Below are 16,188 nucleotides of genomic sequence, written 5' to 3' on the forward strand. Positions count from 1 at the left end.
GGTCTGGCAACCAGTCCATCCCACCCCACAGGCGAGTCCGGGCCAGCCGGACCTCACGCAGGACCCCGACGACAGGTCGCTGGCAGCGGCGGTGGCAGCAAAAGCCACCCGCCCCCAGTGCCCATAGCCTCCAACCTAAGACCCCCCTAGGCTGGACCGCAGGGAAGCGTTGCTATGGAAACCCCCTAGGGATCACGTGACGCCCTCGGAAGACCAATCACCTCTTAGCTCTGCCCGCGGCACCGCTTTCGGCCCTCCCTTCTGCCCCGCCCCCTCCCGCCCCCGCCTTCTTCTCCCAGCCCCGCCCCTTTCCTGCGGAGAGCCCGCGCCTGCGCACTGCATCCAGCGCGCTCCCTCCCTCGCGCGCGCTCCCCGGGGAAGAGTGGGGGCGGCGTAGGAGGCTAGAGGAGAGCATGAAGCCGAGGAGGAAGGAGCGCCGCCAGCGCGCAGGCCCAGAAGCGCCCGAGCCCCGGCTGCCGGCGACGCCCCAGAGCGGAAGAGGGAAGTGAAGGCGCCAGGCTGCGGGTTCCTGGTGGGTGGGCTCCGCTTACCGAGATAGAGGCAGCACCAAGAAGGGGCTTAGCCACCGGTCCGGATCAGGGATGTCGAAGAACACGGTGTCGTCGGCCCGGTTCCGGAAGGTGGACGTGGATGAGTACGATGAGAACAAGTTCGTGGACGAGGAAGACGGGGGCGACGGGCAGGCCGGGCCCGACGAAGGCGAGGTGGACTCCTGCCTGCGGCAATATCCTTGCGTTTGCCGGCCTCCGTACCCCCACCGCGCCCCTCTCCCCGGACCCCGCCGCCAGCGGGGTCTGCGAAGCCGGGCCGCTCCCGGGGCGCGGAGCTCACGTGTCTCTTTGGGCTCCCCCACTCCGAGAGGGCAGGGGACGCTCCCATTTCTAACCGCGTCGCCCCGGCCCCCCAGGGTCCCGCCTGGGAAACTTGCCCTTCCCCGCGCGCCTTCCCTACCGGGATTCCTCAGGTTGCGGCCGGAGTTGCCGCCTCCCGGGAAGTGGCGGGGCGGCCGCACCCTCACAGCGCGGGGGAGGCAGCTGGTGCTGCTCTGTGGCCCTCCGGGGGCGCCTCAGGTGTCCTCCCCAGGACGCGGCGTGCCGGGGCCACATCGGCTCCAGAAATTTCTGATTGGGAGGAGCGGACTGATTGCGGTGGTTTGGTTTGGGCAGCTTTAGGGGAGTTTATTCCTTGCCGGCAGGGATGGGGCGATTTGCAGAATTGAGGCCCTCTGTCCTTTTAGCCAGTGGGCTTTTTTTTTTTTTTTTTTTTTTTAAGAGAAAGGAATTTGGCAATATATAGGTTGCAAGATAAGGAATTTGTTAACCGGGGGAGAGGAAGTGAGTCCAAAACAACCAACTCCCGAGAAGGAAGCTTGGAGCCTTTTACCTGCTACTAAGCAAGGGACAATAGAAAGACTGGGCTTGCATGTAGAGAATCCCTGGAAATATTTAAAATACACCCCAGCGAATAAAATAGATGATGAATAAAATAGACGATGAGTCATTGGTACGAAGCAGAATCGTTTTTTGTAATCCTGAAATCGGTTCCATATCAGTTAAAATGTGGCTGTCAGTTCCTGGCTTTTGTTTTTGCATATTTGAATATTCATAATTTGAGTGAGCATTTGCACCAGATATGTTTTAGAAAAATGTAAATGTTGCAACAGCTAACGCTGTAGTTTTAGAGATTCTCAATTACCGAATTCATTCATTTCTAATGATGCTGTATTCATAAGATAAGACTTTTTAAACCCTTTCCTCATCAATGTCATATTGAAGTATAATGGGGAAATATGACTGAAAATATTTGGTTGTAACTATATCTAGTCTTAAAGGCACCTAAAATACAGCATTAAACATTTATCAACATACAGATGTTTCTTTGATTTCCACAACCTTCACCGTCAGCTGTTGCTATTTTGCATTATTTAAATACTTAAATGTTTTGGGTCTTAAAACTGAGCCAATCTTGGAAAAGGCATGCTTTTTCTAGAAGTTCGTTAAGCCTTGAAAATAACAGCTTACCACCAACCATAAGGCTGATGTCTTTGGTTGGTTTTTTGTTTTTTTGTCAGACCTTCCCCCCCCTCCCCAGAACATAAGCGATGAATATTATTCTGTCTGAAAACATTCTTTGTGATGGATAAATGATGTTTTGTGAAACGAACTTTAGGTTACTGTGTGGTAACTCTTAACTGGTACTGCTGTATCCATAGAATGGATCTGCTTTGTATTAAATAAAAAGATACTGTCTCTTCTCTTGTTACCACCAGGAGAGACAGGCTTTGGTCAGGCACTACAGATAAGAGGAACAAGTAAAGTCTGTGGTTTTCCTTTTAGGGGAATGATTGTATATTCTGACAGTCTGATTGGCCTTCCGTGCCTTGTACTTGCTAACTCACTGGTGCTTCCAAAGACTAAATTTAATAGGTATGACATAAGACAGTTTTAATAACCTTTATGAAACAGAAAATATCCAAAACAGAAAATTTAAGCTGCTGCCTAAAGGTCATTGAATGTTCTTTAATGTTCTTTTGTGATGCCTTTTTCAATATTGAGAGATTGCTGATGTATATCGTTTCGGTTGCTAAAAAAATTACCAGCAATTTCTACCAGCATTTCAGTTAATGTAGAATATAAGACTAGCAAAAAAGTTTGGTCTTTATTTTTCCGGTTAGATCACATAAAAAGGCATTTTGGTTGAAGACAGGTGTTTCATTGTGGAACCTAATAATTCTGATATATATACATATATGTGTGTGTAGGATTTTTTTTTTTATATAACTTTGGATGATGTTTGCATATATGTCTTGCTAGAAAATGAAAGGCTATCAAAGAGTTCATTTAACAATTAGAGCCACGCAGGAACTGGTCTTTGCCTTATTGCCTTCTCTAGTATTTTCGGTCTTATACCTTTGATTGACATCCTTGAGACCAACATGTTGAGTTTTCCCATATCGAACGTAGTAGTGACCATGGTAGTTTTTCTATGTAAAAGTCAAGTCTTAAGAGCCACTGCTTTCCTGAGGCCTGCCCTCTGCTGCTATGCCCTTAACTACCGTCACAGGAAACATGACCGCTGCCCTACAGGCAGCTCTGAAAAACCCCCCCATCAACACCAAGAGTCAGGCGGTGAAGGTGAGTCATGGACCACACGGTGATCTCTGCTGATATATTAGCATTCTTACCAAAATCCTGGAAGTGACATGAAATCAAAACTATTGTAACTGTTTGCTGTCTTTTACATAGAAGAGCTTACAACGTAGTTTGAGAGGTAAACATTTACATATGGAAAATTAGTACTCTGATACTGAGCTATGATAATAAGAGAGAGCATTTTGATGTGTTTAGCTGAGTCCACTCAGGTTGAAATTGAGCAAAGGTTTGAAGAATAAACAAAACTCTTACAAAGTAAAAAGATTCTACTTGGTTGCTTTTTAAACCTTGTTCTAAATTATACAAGAATTAAATGTTTCTAGAAAACTAGTGATCATCATCATCCTACTGCCCAGAGATCATCCATTATTACTTTTTTGGTGTTGCTATATGTTTATAGAGCTTTTCTATTACTATTTTTTAAAATAAAAGTGGAGTTTTATAACTGGCTTTTTTTTTTTTTTACAATGTACATGAATATCTTACCTTGGCAATAAGTTTATTAAGCATCTTTTTAATGGCTTCATATAGATATGCTGCAGTTTACTTATATACTAATCTCCTTTTGTCATATATTTAGATCACTGACCTTTTTTTCTTGTCAGCAGTACTGAAATGAACAGTCTTGCATATGTTCTTGTTTCCTTTGAATAAATTCATAGAAGTGAATTGCTGAGTCTTAGACTGCCCATTTTTTAAGATTTTTGGTACAAAGTGGTATTGCAAAACTGCCCTTCAGCAAAACCTGACTTTCATTCCTGGGAGCAGTCTTTCATTGCTTCTTAAGAACATTTACTTATTGTTTAAAATGAAGCCCAGAGCTCTGAACCCATAGGAGCCTTAAGGATCTCTGTATTGAATACTAGTAATAATTTGGACAAATGCATAATAATTATCTAGGCAACAATAAGAAGAAACATTTCTTTGGTTTTTGAAAATGGTGAGGAATGTCATTGAAATTTCAGTTTTACCACCTTCTGCTTTTATATGGCTGAGTTTTTATCACAGTTTGTGGGTGGAGAATTGTAAGAATATTTTTCTAAATTGGGTAATTGCATAGTCTTTAAACTGAAAACAAAACAGTGGTAGAAACATTCTGTAAAACCCTGAGCAGCACGAATGCCGAAGAGATCACTCGTGAATAGAAGTGAATTGTTGGAAGGGTAAATTAAGTGTTCTCTTTGCTTGGCTTCATGGGTGAAAAACTAACGTTGCTGTTGGAGCAGGCTTTTATCAAAGAAAAAAAGTTAAAAATGAAAATCACTGTATCTTATACCTTGACTGTAGATATGAAACTTAAAATGTAAGTTTTCTGAAAAGCATATTGTTCTTGAAGGATGGTTCAAGGTAGAACTGCAGTTCATTTTCTTTGTCTTCAGATCTTTTTCTGAGTTCAAGAAGTAAAACTGAAATGTGGGTTTAATAAAATTGGCCAGCTATCACATCTGTTTGTAAGCAAATCCTCTCAGTGCTCTTTTGGATACATCGAGAATCTGCCCCCCGCCCCGCCCGCCCCGCCCCCCACACTGCTGTCATACTCACCCAAACCAGACTATATTATTGCAGTAACTTCCAAACTGACCTCCCTCCATCTGCCTTGTGACCTGCCCCCTACCAATCCCATCTCAGCTTATTCTCAACATGGTGGCCAAAGTGATCCTGTTAAAATACAAGTCAGATTATATCACTGTTCTCAAAACCTTCTAACACTTCTTGTTTCTCTTAATGAAAGCCAGAGCCCTCACGGTAGCCTGCAGGGCTTACACGGCCGCCCACCTCTTCCACCGTATCACTCTGGCCACCATGGGTCTTCTTGCTAGTCCTTGAACACCTGGAATGCACACCAACAGCTGTTCTTCCCTCTGTCCTAAATACTTTTCTCAGATACGCCCAAGGACTCTTCTTTCGTGTCCTTCAGGTCTTGAATGTCACCTTCTCGGTGTGGCCTTTCTAGAACAACCACTCTCCACGCATATGTGTAAATGTTCTGTTCTTTACTTCTCAGGATCGAGCAGGCAGCATCGTCTTGAAGGTGCTCATCTCTTTTAAAGCTAATGATATTGAAAAGGCAGTTCAGTCCCTGGACAAGAATGGTGTGGATCTTCTAATGAAGTATATTTATAAAGGCTTTGAGAGCCCCTCTGACAATAGCAGCGCTGTGTTATTGCAATGGCATGAAAAGGTGAGTTATGAGTTATAAGCCTCTATTACTGGCTCCTTCATAATAGTAATGACAGCTCCTCTCATCTGGATAATTACTTTGACTTGTTGGTTGTACATCTTTGTCTTTACAAATAAATGCATGAAAGTGGAAGTTAGATTTATGCTTACTGCCATGGTCCTAAGAGAGTCAGATTTGCAACACATATTCAGTAATGACTGTTGTTCATTTAACATAATCTTGAACTTTGAGCTCAATCAAAAACTTGGAAATAAAAAAAAAAACTTGGAAATAAACAAAATCAAGAATTCTTTGACTGTGGCTGAAAGGTAGAAACAACCCAAGTGCCCATGAACAGATGAACAGATAATCCATTTTATGCATAGATTACATTTTGTTCATTGGACAACCAAATAAAGGAAATTATGATACATGACACAGCACTAATGAACTTCGAAAAATTATGCAAGGTGAAATAAGCCAGGTACAAAAAGACAAATACTGTATGATTCCTCTTGTATCAAATATCTAGGCTGGGCAAATTCAGAGACAGAAAATAGATAAGAGGTTACCAGGGACTGGGGAGAAGGGAGAATAGAGTCACTGCTTAATGGGAACAGCATTTCCTTTTAGGGTGATGAAAAAGTATTGGAAATAGACAAGTGGTAGGGACTGTAGAATCCTGGGAATGTAATGAATGCCCCTGAATTTTACACTTCTAGATGGTTAGAGTAGCAAAGTGTGTGTTGTATGTTACATAATTTAAAAAAAAGAAATTGAAAGTGAAATGAATTCCTGTGTTTTTTTCTGTTTTTATGCATTTGATTCCACAGTGTAAGATGCTCATACACTGTACATTAAAAAAAATAGTTACGGGAAGTTTTTTTTTTTTTTTTTTACAAATAGTTTATTGTCAAATTAGTTTCCACATAACACTCAGTGCTCATCCCCACAAGTGCCCTCCTCCATGCCCATCCCCCCTCCCCCACACATCCATCAGTCCTCAGTTTGTTCTCAGCATTCAAGAGTCTCTCATGGTTTGCCTCTCTCCCTTTCCCCCACCATTTCCGCCCTTCTTCTCCCCCTTGTTCCTCCGTCAAGTTCCTCCTAATCCTCCTATACGTGCAAACATATGATATTTGTCCTTCTCTGCCTGACTTATTTCGCTCAGCATAACACCCTCAAGGTCCATCCATGGTATAGATAAACCACATCTTCTTGATCCATTCATCTGTTGATGGACACGTAGGCTCTTTCCATGTTTTAGCTATTGTGGAGAGGGCTGCTATGAACATTGGGGTACATGGGCTCCTATGCCTCAGCATTTCTGTATCCCTTGGGTAAATTCCTAGCAGTGCTATTGCTGGGTCATAAGGGAGTTCTATTGTTAGTTTCCTGAGGAACCTCCACACTGTTTTCCAGAGGGGCTGTACCAGTTTACATTCCCACCAACAGTGTAGGAGGGTGCCAGTTACGGGAAGTTTTTAGCTTTAGCTTAAAAGTTGGTAAGGTCCTTACCACCACCCAACACTTAGGTAATGTTAATATAACTGTAAATAGTGTAACATTTAAGTAGAACCAACCCCAGGGAAGGGGTATATTCTCTAATATCTTACAGTTACCAGCACTCAGTTTTTCAGAAGCTGTTGTCTGTGTATCTGAATGAAACCACACTCAAAAATTAGAGTAGGTAGTAAAACTTGCCAATTCGTCTTGGTCAAATCACTTGATCACTCACGCACTGTCAAATAGAGCTAGCATTTATGGACACGGTAACCGTACCTCTCGTCTGCCCCAGTTTATGCCTGTTTTACCAACGAATAGTTCCCTTTCACTCCTCAGGGTACCACTTGGAGCATAGCATATATGGCCATCCTGTTCAGGAACACGTTCATTTGCCAGCCACTGTGTCACTAGTTTATGTTTCATTCCGTCCTTACAGCAACACTGTGAGGCATATAAACATTCTGATCATCTTCGATTTAGAGGTGAAGAGCCAGCTTGAAACCCCAAGCAGCCTGGTTCCTGTCTAGTCGCAGGATCAAAGTAGACCTTGATGGATCACTTGCTGTATTCCATGCACCTGGTAAAGATTGACTCATTTAATCCTCATAAAAGTACTGGGAAGGAGAGCTTGCTCCTATTCCCATTTCAGTGGATGGAGAAACTGAGACACACGTTTTCATTGCTTCCTAACATCACTCACTGGTTTTTGCCAGTCTGTCTAATAAACACTTCTCGAACCATCTACTCAGATACACCTCTAATGCAGCTCTTCACAACGTCTCTCCCAGTCTGTTGCTGTAGCTTCCTAAACAGGCCTCCAGCCTCCCAGTTTCACCTCCCTCAAATCTCTGCTCCACCCGGTCACCAGAGTGCCCTCTCTAAAACCCAGATCTCCCCTGTCAGTCACCTGCAGAATACAGCCCGAGCTCCCAGTCCAGCCACCACTCTTCATGTTCTTGGCCCTGTGCTCCAGCAGCGAGCACAGAAGTGTGCTTTCCCGGAACGCCCCGTACTCTTTCCCCCCAGTATACACTTGCCCATGATTTTCTCTCTACCTGAGTGCCTCCTTACACCCCAGCACAGACTTCTGCCATTTCATACCTTGTATTCTAGTAACATGACCTCTACATGTCTGTCCCTTCCCAGTAGACCAGAAGATGCTGTACCCCTAGCATCTAGCATAGTACCCAGTACATAAAATTATTCAGTAAGTAAACCAGAGCTTCAAATTCCTGACACTTAATCATGACTTGCCATTTTTTAAGGCAAAGTCAAAATTGAAGTTCCTAAGTTCTTACCCATTAATAATATTTTCTTGGCTTGGGAGAATAAAAAGAATGTGACAAACTGGCTAATCTAAAGGAACTCAGGACAGTTGATCTCAGTTTGGATTTCTTTTCGCCCCTGCTAAGAAGAGAATAAAGTGAGTACCCCAAATGTACACTTGAGCACCTGTGTAGGCGAGAACATGTTGTAAACTTTTAAGAACATACTGTCATTTGAACAGAACATACTAGAATGTAAACTAGTATGTCACTAGCATGTCGGTACACAAGGGAAGGGACAGTATCCCCGGTGCCGTGAACAGTGCCTGGGGCGTGACAGGTGTTCAAGAAATGTTTATGAAAACTAAAGAATTCAGAATCGGGAGCTGCACACATTCCTTCTGTAAGAAAAATGTTCTACTTGGTATGAGGACTGACCCTTTATGATTCTGTCAACATTTGCATTTTGGTTTGTTTTTAGGCACTTGCTGCTGGAGGAGTGGGGTCCATTGTTCGAGTGCTGACTGCAAGGAAAACTGTGTAGCCCAGCAGGGTCTGGGTCTCCACCGTGGGTGTGGGAGCTGCTGGTACAAAGACCAAAACAACCAAATGCCACTGCTGCCCTTGTGGGTAGCATCTGTTTCTCTCAGCTTTGCCTTCTTGCTTCCTTTTTCATATCTGTAAAGAAGGAAATTACATATCAATTTTCCTTTCATGAAAATTGGGATAATATAGAGGAAAAGTTTCAACAGGAGGGTTTCACGCTCTCAAAACTATTCCAGTGATGTGTATACCTGTCTGTATATAGTATAATTTGCCTTCAAGTTTAATTGTGCAATTTTAACCCCTATTGGCTGGTGGGGGGTTTTTGGTTTTGCATTTTTGGTTGGTTTTTTTTTTTTTTTTTTTTTTGAGGTGTTTTGTTTTTGACTAGTGGCGAGAAATTTGATCTGAATTTGAGGCCAGTTTCCTAACTCATTGCTAGCCAGGAAATGATCTTTACAAAAAATAATCTTTGAGAAACTGGCAGGTATTAACGTTGTAAAACTGGACCATAATTCCCTTATTTAAGCAAAATGTGTTTCCGGAACAAGTGGTGGGGGAATCGCACTCCCGGGTTCCAGCTTTGTTGCCGCTTACCTCCCGATCACGTGAGCTTACGTGTGCCTCTTCCTCCCTGCACCCAGTAATCATGGTCTCTCGATTTCTCTGTGGTCTCCAGGGTCCAGAGCAAGAAGCCTTGCTCTACAAAAATGTATCTATGAAATGCCAAAGCCTGTTTGGCCTGAGCATAAAACTTTGTTCTAATAACATGACCCTCTTTGGGGAAACTACTCCAAATCACAGAAGACGTGAAAACTTTGATTAAGTTCAGACTCTGGGCAGCCTCTGAATGAAACGCTGTTTTCTTTAGAGCTATAATGGCTGCCTTAGACATTAATAGTTATATACCTAGTATTTGATATGCCCTATAAATGTCTTCAGTGTTCTTCAGGGTAAATTGGATCTTAAAAGCTTTGTTTCAGATCCAGACACACACATTCTGTATTTTAGCTCAGTGGTTCTTCAAAAAGGAAAATGCCACACAGCAAAAAGTGTTTACTTGTTGGACAAACCAAATGGGTTCTCAAAAAATGACCGGTGCTTATAAAGTTCTTATTCAGTAACTCCAAAACAAACCACCTGAATGCATATGACCAAGAGGGAAATCAGCCTGTGTTTCGTATTTACATTGGGCACCAGTTTCATAATCACTGTCTTACGTGAAAACTGGTGGGGAAATTCTATAACCTCTTTGCTGTTTTTGATACCTGCTTTTTGTTTTGTAAAAATGATAAAGTTCAGAAAATAAAATGTCAGTGTTGAATATTTTTCTGTCTCCTATTTTAATACCTATGAATGTGTGACTAATTACGAGGGAAGATTTCCTGTTTTACCAGCAGGTTATTGTGCTCTTGACAAGACGTAATTTGGTGCAGAAGGTTTCTAAAACTTCTTTATTCAAATACAAAGTCATGGAGAAGAGGAGAGCGTCATTAATGATGTCAGAGCCCCGCGGAGCCTTTGGAGTAAGTCCGCACCCTCTGGGTGCCCCTCTGGATGCCCGAAGAGCACCTCCAGTATCTGCCCAAAGACCTAAAGCAGAGTGTGTGGCGCTCATTTATTCCCAGCTTCCAAACCCTTTCTCACACCCCTGCACCTGACTAGATGCCTACCTTCAAGCTTTAGAAACTATAAACAGGAGGGGCACCTGGGTGGCTTAGTGGGTTAGGTGTCTGACTTCAGCTCAGGTCATGGTCTCACAGTTTGTAGGTTCAAACTCCATATCAGGCTCTGTGCTGACAGTTCAGAGCCTGGAGCCTGCTTCGGATTCTTTGGATTCTTTGTCTCCCTCTCTCCCCACCTCCCACCCCTCCCCGCTCACACTCTGTCTCTTTCTCTCTCTCTTAAAAATAAACATTAAAAAAAACAACAGGCAATTCAGAAGGCTATAAGAGAAGTTAATGGGTAGTGAAGTAGGCACAGTATAACCCTGTACAAACTTCAAGATGAAACCAAAAGTGATATTGCAGTACTTCTTTATAAAATTCTTAACACCATTTTCATGACCATAGTGTTAGAGAAAATTCTGGAGTTAATGTATTTTATAGTCACAAAAATAGGTGTGTTCAAAGTCTGCCAGCCAGTCATCTTTACTCAGGGCAACAGTAAATGTATTTAACGATTAGTACAGCATAGGGACTAAATTAGAATGGATGCCAGCCGGAAACCACCGGCTCCATGGACGCCTCGTGGTGGATGTCAGCCCAGGTCACACCTTCATGGGCCATCTTGGTGGAAAGGGGACAGTCAGCGCGAATTGTAAAAGCTAACAAATGCTAAGGGGCTCTTGGGGCACAAGAGTAGTTCTTTACCTTCCATTCTCAGTGGTTTTATGGTCTCATTTTAGCCATTTTCCTTGGTTTTGCTTTTGCCATTTTTTAAAGGCAGAAGAATGGCGCACACACTCCCTTTTTTTGGTCATTAGGTAACAGCACCATTTAGGTAACATCTTTTTTTTTTTTTTAATGTTTATTATTTATTTTTGAGAGAGACAGAAAGAGCACAGCAGGGGAGGGGCAGAGAGAGAGGGAGACACAGAATCCAAAGCAGGCTCCAGGCTCTGAGCTGTCAGCACAGAGCCCGATGCGGGGCTCGAACCCACGAACCGTGAGATCATGACCTGAACCGAAGTCGGTTGCTTAACTGACTGAGCCACCCACGGCCCCCGGTAACATGTCTTAAGGAAACTCAGTAACGTGCAGTCAATCCATAGATGGTACAAATTCATACATACTTATTTTGTAAGCATTTACTGTGTTCCCAAGGATGTGAATGACAGAAAAGTCACAGTAATAACGTCACTGATAAAAAAAAAAAAAAAACAGGTATGAATAGTTTTATCCTCCCAAGTATTTTTGAACATTTCTTCAAAGGCCAGTTGTGTTTAGAGCATTTAAAGGTTGTCTATTGGGGCGCCTGGGTGGTTCAGTCGGTTAAGCGTCCAACTTCGGCTCAGGTCATGATCTCACGGTTCATGGGTTCGAGCCCTGAATAGGGCTCTGTGCTGACAGCTCAGAGCCTGGAGCCTGCTTCAGATTTTGTATCTCTCTCTCTCTCTCTGACTCTTCTCTGCTCCGCTGTCTCTTTTTTCAGATATAAATAAAACATTTAAAAAAATAAAAAATAAATAAAAGTTGTCTATTAACATTGAAACATCAATAATCCTGCCTAGATCCATGTGGCCCAGTTACATGAGCTTATAAAATATATGAAATCCAAAACTGATAGAACAGGAATAGCAGGAAGCCAAAGGCACAGTATCCCCAGCATGTGGTAGAACGACGACTTTTAATTTCCAAAGCAAGATTCGGAGTGAGAGTAAGTGGACAGAGACACAAAAGCCACCCTTGACTGAGTACTTATTATGTGTCAGTCCCTTCATATATTGTCTCTTCAGAACCAAAGCTTAGAAGTACACGTTAGATCACATGGTTTGTAAGTTCCAGAACCAGGATTCCAACTCCTATCCGCCTGACTCCAAGATCATACCACACTTTTTTCTCAAGTCTGATGTTTGGAGAATACAGATGTTTCCAGGACAAATGAGGATTGGGTTTTTCTCTAGAAAGTTTAAACCTTCATGTGTGGTGGCTACTGTCGAGAGGTAAGATCCACCCAGGAGCCCTTCAGAAAGGTGGAAGTCGACAGGTGCCCAAGCCAGGAGCGATTTGGAGAGATGCCACAACAAAGGGCCTACGCAGAAGCACGCAGAACAGAGCTGTTTTCTCACTGTCAATTTTACTTGCCTTTTGATGATTTTTTAAAGTTGTGAGGTCAGAGGTCAACACTCACATAACTCCACTGGGAAAAAGTGGCTGAGGGCTTCTCAAAGCATGCGGTTGCTCTTGTGTCTTGCTCTTTGTGCAATATTTTTAATACGTTGTTTCCCATGTTTGCACAGATGATGTATAGTAACTAGCAAACTTCTAGTTAGTTTCATCATAACTCCATTCGGCAAGAACCAGAACCTCAATCTCTCATTTCGTTAGCCAAGCTCACCAGATTGTTGGTCATAACTAAACATTATTTGCTTAACTGAATTCGTACGGATCCCTTTGGTCACCTCCACTACAATCGCCCTGTGCCCCATGGTAGAGGTACCCCAAATTGTCAGTGTATCTCAGACCATGATCCTGGAGCGTGTTCTTTCTGGTTTCAAAGCCAATTGAGGATTAGAGGGTTTTTTTTGCAGGAGAACTCCTGGGAAATAGGACATCTCTGAGATAACTCTGGGCTTGAGGAAATCAGAATTTTAAAAAACCATAGACCCACGCGGATCAGGCACCACTCACCAAGCACGACCCCAACAACAGCTGTGTTCTTTGTGCCTGGCACCACCACACGTAGACCCCCTTTGGCAGGGTTGGTATAGGCCTGGATACATTCTAACCTATCTTCCCCTTGTTTGCACTGTCCTTGTATGCTTTTCTGTCCCTAGTTATTTTCTTCTGTCTTCAGTCCCTGCAGCCGCTGCTTTCCTTTCCTGTCTGTTCTCTACTCCTCCCGCCTCATTTCTGCTAATTAAATATGTGGTGCTCAGGCAGATCGGTTCAAGCAATGCCCTCCCACAATTTGCCAACTGACTCCAAATGTTTAAATTGCTTATTCCTACCCTGCAGAAATGCCGGGTTTTATTTCCATAGGTTGCTTTGGACAGCAGTTGAGCAAATAACCCACAATCTCAGACCAATTTTTAAGTACATTTCTTTTCCTTTAGATTTACAAATAACTTCACCTTAGAGACAGACAGAAGACGAAAGAAAGAAAGAAAGAAAGAAAGAAAGAAAGAAAGAAAGAAAGAAAGAAAGAAAGAAAGAAAGAAAGAAAGAAAGAAAGAAAGAAAGAAAGAGAAGGGAGGGAGGAAGGAAGGAAGGAAGGAAAGGAAGGAAGGAAGGAAGGAAGGAAGGAAGGAAGGAAGGAAGGAAGGAAGGAAGGAAGGGAGGGAGGGAGGGAGGGAGGGAAGGGAGGAAGGGAGGGAGGGAGGAAGGAAGGAAGGAAGGTAGGTAGGTAGGTACAAGCGAGCACCAAAGTGAAAGAGGAGCCCAACGAAGAAATCGAATTGGCCCTGACCTGAACATTTTAGAAAGGGGTGCTCTACAACATGGCCTCTTCTCTCCGTAGTCCTTCCTTGGGCCTTTCCCCTACCCCGTCTCGGCCTCAGTCCAGTGTCACCAATCGAATATGTGAACTTCCCCGTTTTAAGATGTTCTGTGCACTAGCGTGCAGGTGCGTCTTGGACCCGTCTGGGACACCCAGAGGTACAGCATAGCATCTGCCTCAAGATGGCGCTGCTTCCTCACGGTGGTGAGCCAACCGCGGCAACGGGATGCCGCTCCCGCTCCCAGTTGCTTTATTTCATCATTTATGTTACTTGAATGTCTAAATAATAAACAAAAATTATCTGTGTTTACATCTCTTTAGGAAACAATTCCCTAAGGGCTATGAAAGACAAATTGAAGAGTAGACGAGTCACCTGAATCCCACCCCGCAGCGTTCTAAGACCCATAGTTTTCAGCCCAGCATTTAGCTCATGCTCTCCAGACACACTGTCTTGAACTTTCTGCCAGACTGCAACCTCTCTGAAATCATAGCTATGTCTTAATCTTCACAATCCCGTGACATAATTGAGGCTCAACAAACATCTATTCGTTGTATCATATAGACTGAAAGGAATCTTCTAGGATATCTTGAGTTATAAAACACAGGTCCTAGGGTGCCTGGATAGGAGAACATATTAGAAGCCCAAACTGAGAACCATGCAAAGAGTTAAATAATCCTCCTTGGATTCAAATAGCCTAGATCTGATCACAAATTTAACTGGCTTCAATGTGGACATTTAGGCAGAAAATATATCAGCATTAAGCAGAAATTAGGCCATGATGGGTAGCATACTTGGCCTTTTTTGTGTGCAGCTCTGCAAGTCACCAGAGACAGTGGCTGAGGGTCAGAATTCCAGGTCAACATCTGGCTGGCAGTGGCATCAAGGGAATTTACATGGAACAGCTTTCGTTATTCTGTGGTATCACCCTTAAGGTCAGAGCTGTGCCCCAATCCTTTTTCCTTCCTGTAAAGGTAAAACTCATTAAATAGTATTCATTAACTTACACCACCTCTCTCGACTCTATTTATTCTTGGAATTTTCTAATCTCATGTCTTAGGATAAGGAGTGCCATAAATGGACAATATCACCGAATAAAATCGTACTTCCTTTCATTTATCCAAAAATTGAATCCAAGATTGCAGAAGTACCTCTAAGTTATGATTCTCTTCAATTTTGATGACTGAATAGTCACTGACCTATGATTTTGTAATTTTATTCATTTTCATTTTTTTCCATTTATTTTCAAATAAGTAATTTGTTCCTATTAGTCAATATTCAAAAGGCAAAAAAGATGTACTATAGTTATTTTTCCTCCCATCCCAGATCCCATCTTAATAACCAACTAATATGAAATTCTGGGACATACTTCTAGATATGGTGTATGCAGTCACAAGCAAATACCTGGATAATATTTCCCCCTTTGTTCACATAGATACTAGCATAGTATACATAGTTTTCTGTGCCTTGCTTTTTCATTACAGTATATTTTGTCAATAATTTCCTATCAGGACATAGCAACTTCCTCATTTTTCTGTGATTGCATAATAGTCTACTGTATAAATACATGTATCACAATTACCTAACCACTTCCCTATTGATTTTGGTGGTTTCTGATCTTTTGCAGCTACAAATGCTACAGTGAATACCATTATACACACCAAAAGCTATTTCATATATGGTCAATCCTATTTATAGATAATTCCTATAAGTGGCATTTTAGGTCAAAGGATGTGCATTTATAATTTTGATAGACAATGGAGGCTAGATTGCCTTCCTTAGCGGAAGTCCTATCCATTACACTTCCTGTGGCAATGTAGGAGAATGCTTGTTTTTACCTTGCCTTACCTTTTACCTTACCTTGATGACAAATGTTAGTCATCAAACATTTTTATCTCTTCAACTCTGTAGAATAAAAAAAATGGTATCATATATTTGCATTTCTTTTTATATAAGTGGAGTTGAGCATCTTTTCATATATTAAAGAGCCAATATTGTTTTCCTCCCTTCAGTTTTATATTTCTTTATTTCTTTGCACATTTGATCATCTTTTTCTAACGATGTGGAGGAACTCTTTCTCACAAGGATCTCACTCAGCCTTTGGTTTGTAACAGGAATGTTTAGTATTTTCTCACAGTTTGTGTCCTTCCAATGGTTTTTGCTGTGAAGAATAAAGTAATTTTCTTTTTATATAATTGAGTTCATTAATCTTTTCTTTTATAATTTTTAGGGTTCAAGTCAATCTTAAAGGTTTCCCAGCTCCAAAATCAAAAGATAAAAATGTTCTAAAGTTTCCTTTGTTGTTTCTATGGTCTTAAATTTTAGATTATTTTTAGTTGCAAAACATTGATTTTTTTTTTTTCCTTTTCAACAATTACCCAT

The 16,188-nt window shown here is 42.2% G+C and overlaps 1 protein-coding gene across 1 annotated transcript; it reads left to right on the plus strand.

Moving 5' to 3' along the window:
* Positions 1-347: 347 nt before the first annotated feature.
* On the plus strand, positions 348-9,976 carry LOC120245834 (actin-related protein 2/3 complex subunit 5). The gene is made up of 4 exons (XM_039252983.1): positions 348-745; positions 3,083-3,155; positions 5,179-5,355; positions 8,587-9,976. Exons 1-4 carry the CDS (start codon positions 603-605, stop codon positions 8,647-8,649), a joined length of 456 nt encoding a protein of 151 aa, XP_039108914.1. The 5' UTR covers positions 348-602; the 3' UTR covers positions 8,650-9,976.
* The last annotated feature ends 6,212 nt before the right edge of the window (positions 9,977-16,188 follow it).

The sequence above is a fragment of the Hyaena hyaena genome, unplaced genomic scaffold (assembly GCF_003009895.1).
Source record: "Hyaena hyaena isolate Hyena2069 unplaced genomic scaffold, ASM300989v1 scaffold_439, whole genome shotgun sequence".
In the NCBI taxonomy this organism is placed as follows: domain Eukaryota; kingdom Metazoa; phylum Chordata; class Mammalia; order Carnivora; family Hyaenidae; genus Hyaena; species Hyaena hyaena.

Excerpts from the sequence above, each read along its gene's own strand:
- LOC120245834 (XM_039252983.1), top strand. The coding sequence starts at position 603 with ATGTCGAAGAACACGGTGTCGTCGGCCCGGTTCCGGAAGGTGGACGTG. Across the intron at positions 746-3,082 it reads GTGGACTCCTGCCTGCGGCA|AGGAAACATGACCGCTGCCC; the intron begins ATATCCTTGCGT and ends AACTACCGTCAC. Across the intron at positions 5,356-8,586 it reads TATTGCAATGGCATGAAAAG|GCACTTGCTGCTGGAGGAGT; the intron begins GTGAGTTATGAG and ends GTTTGTTTTTAG.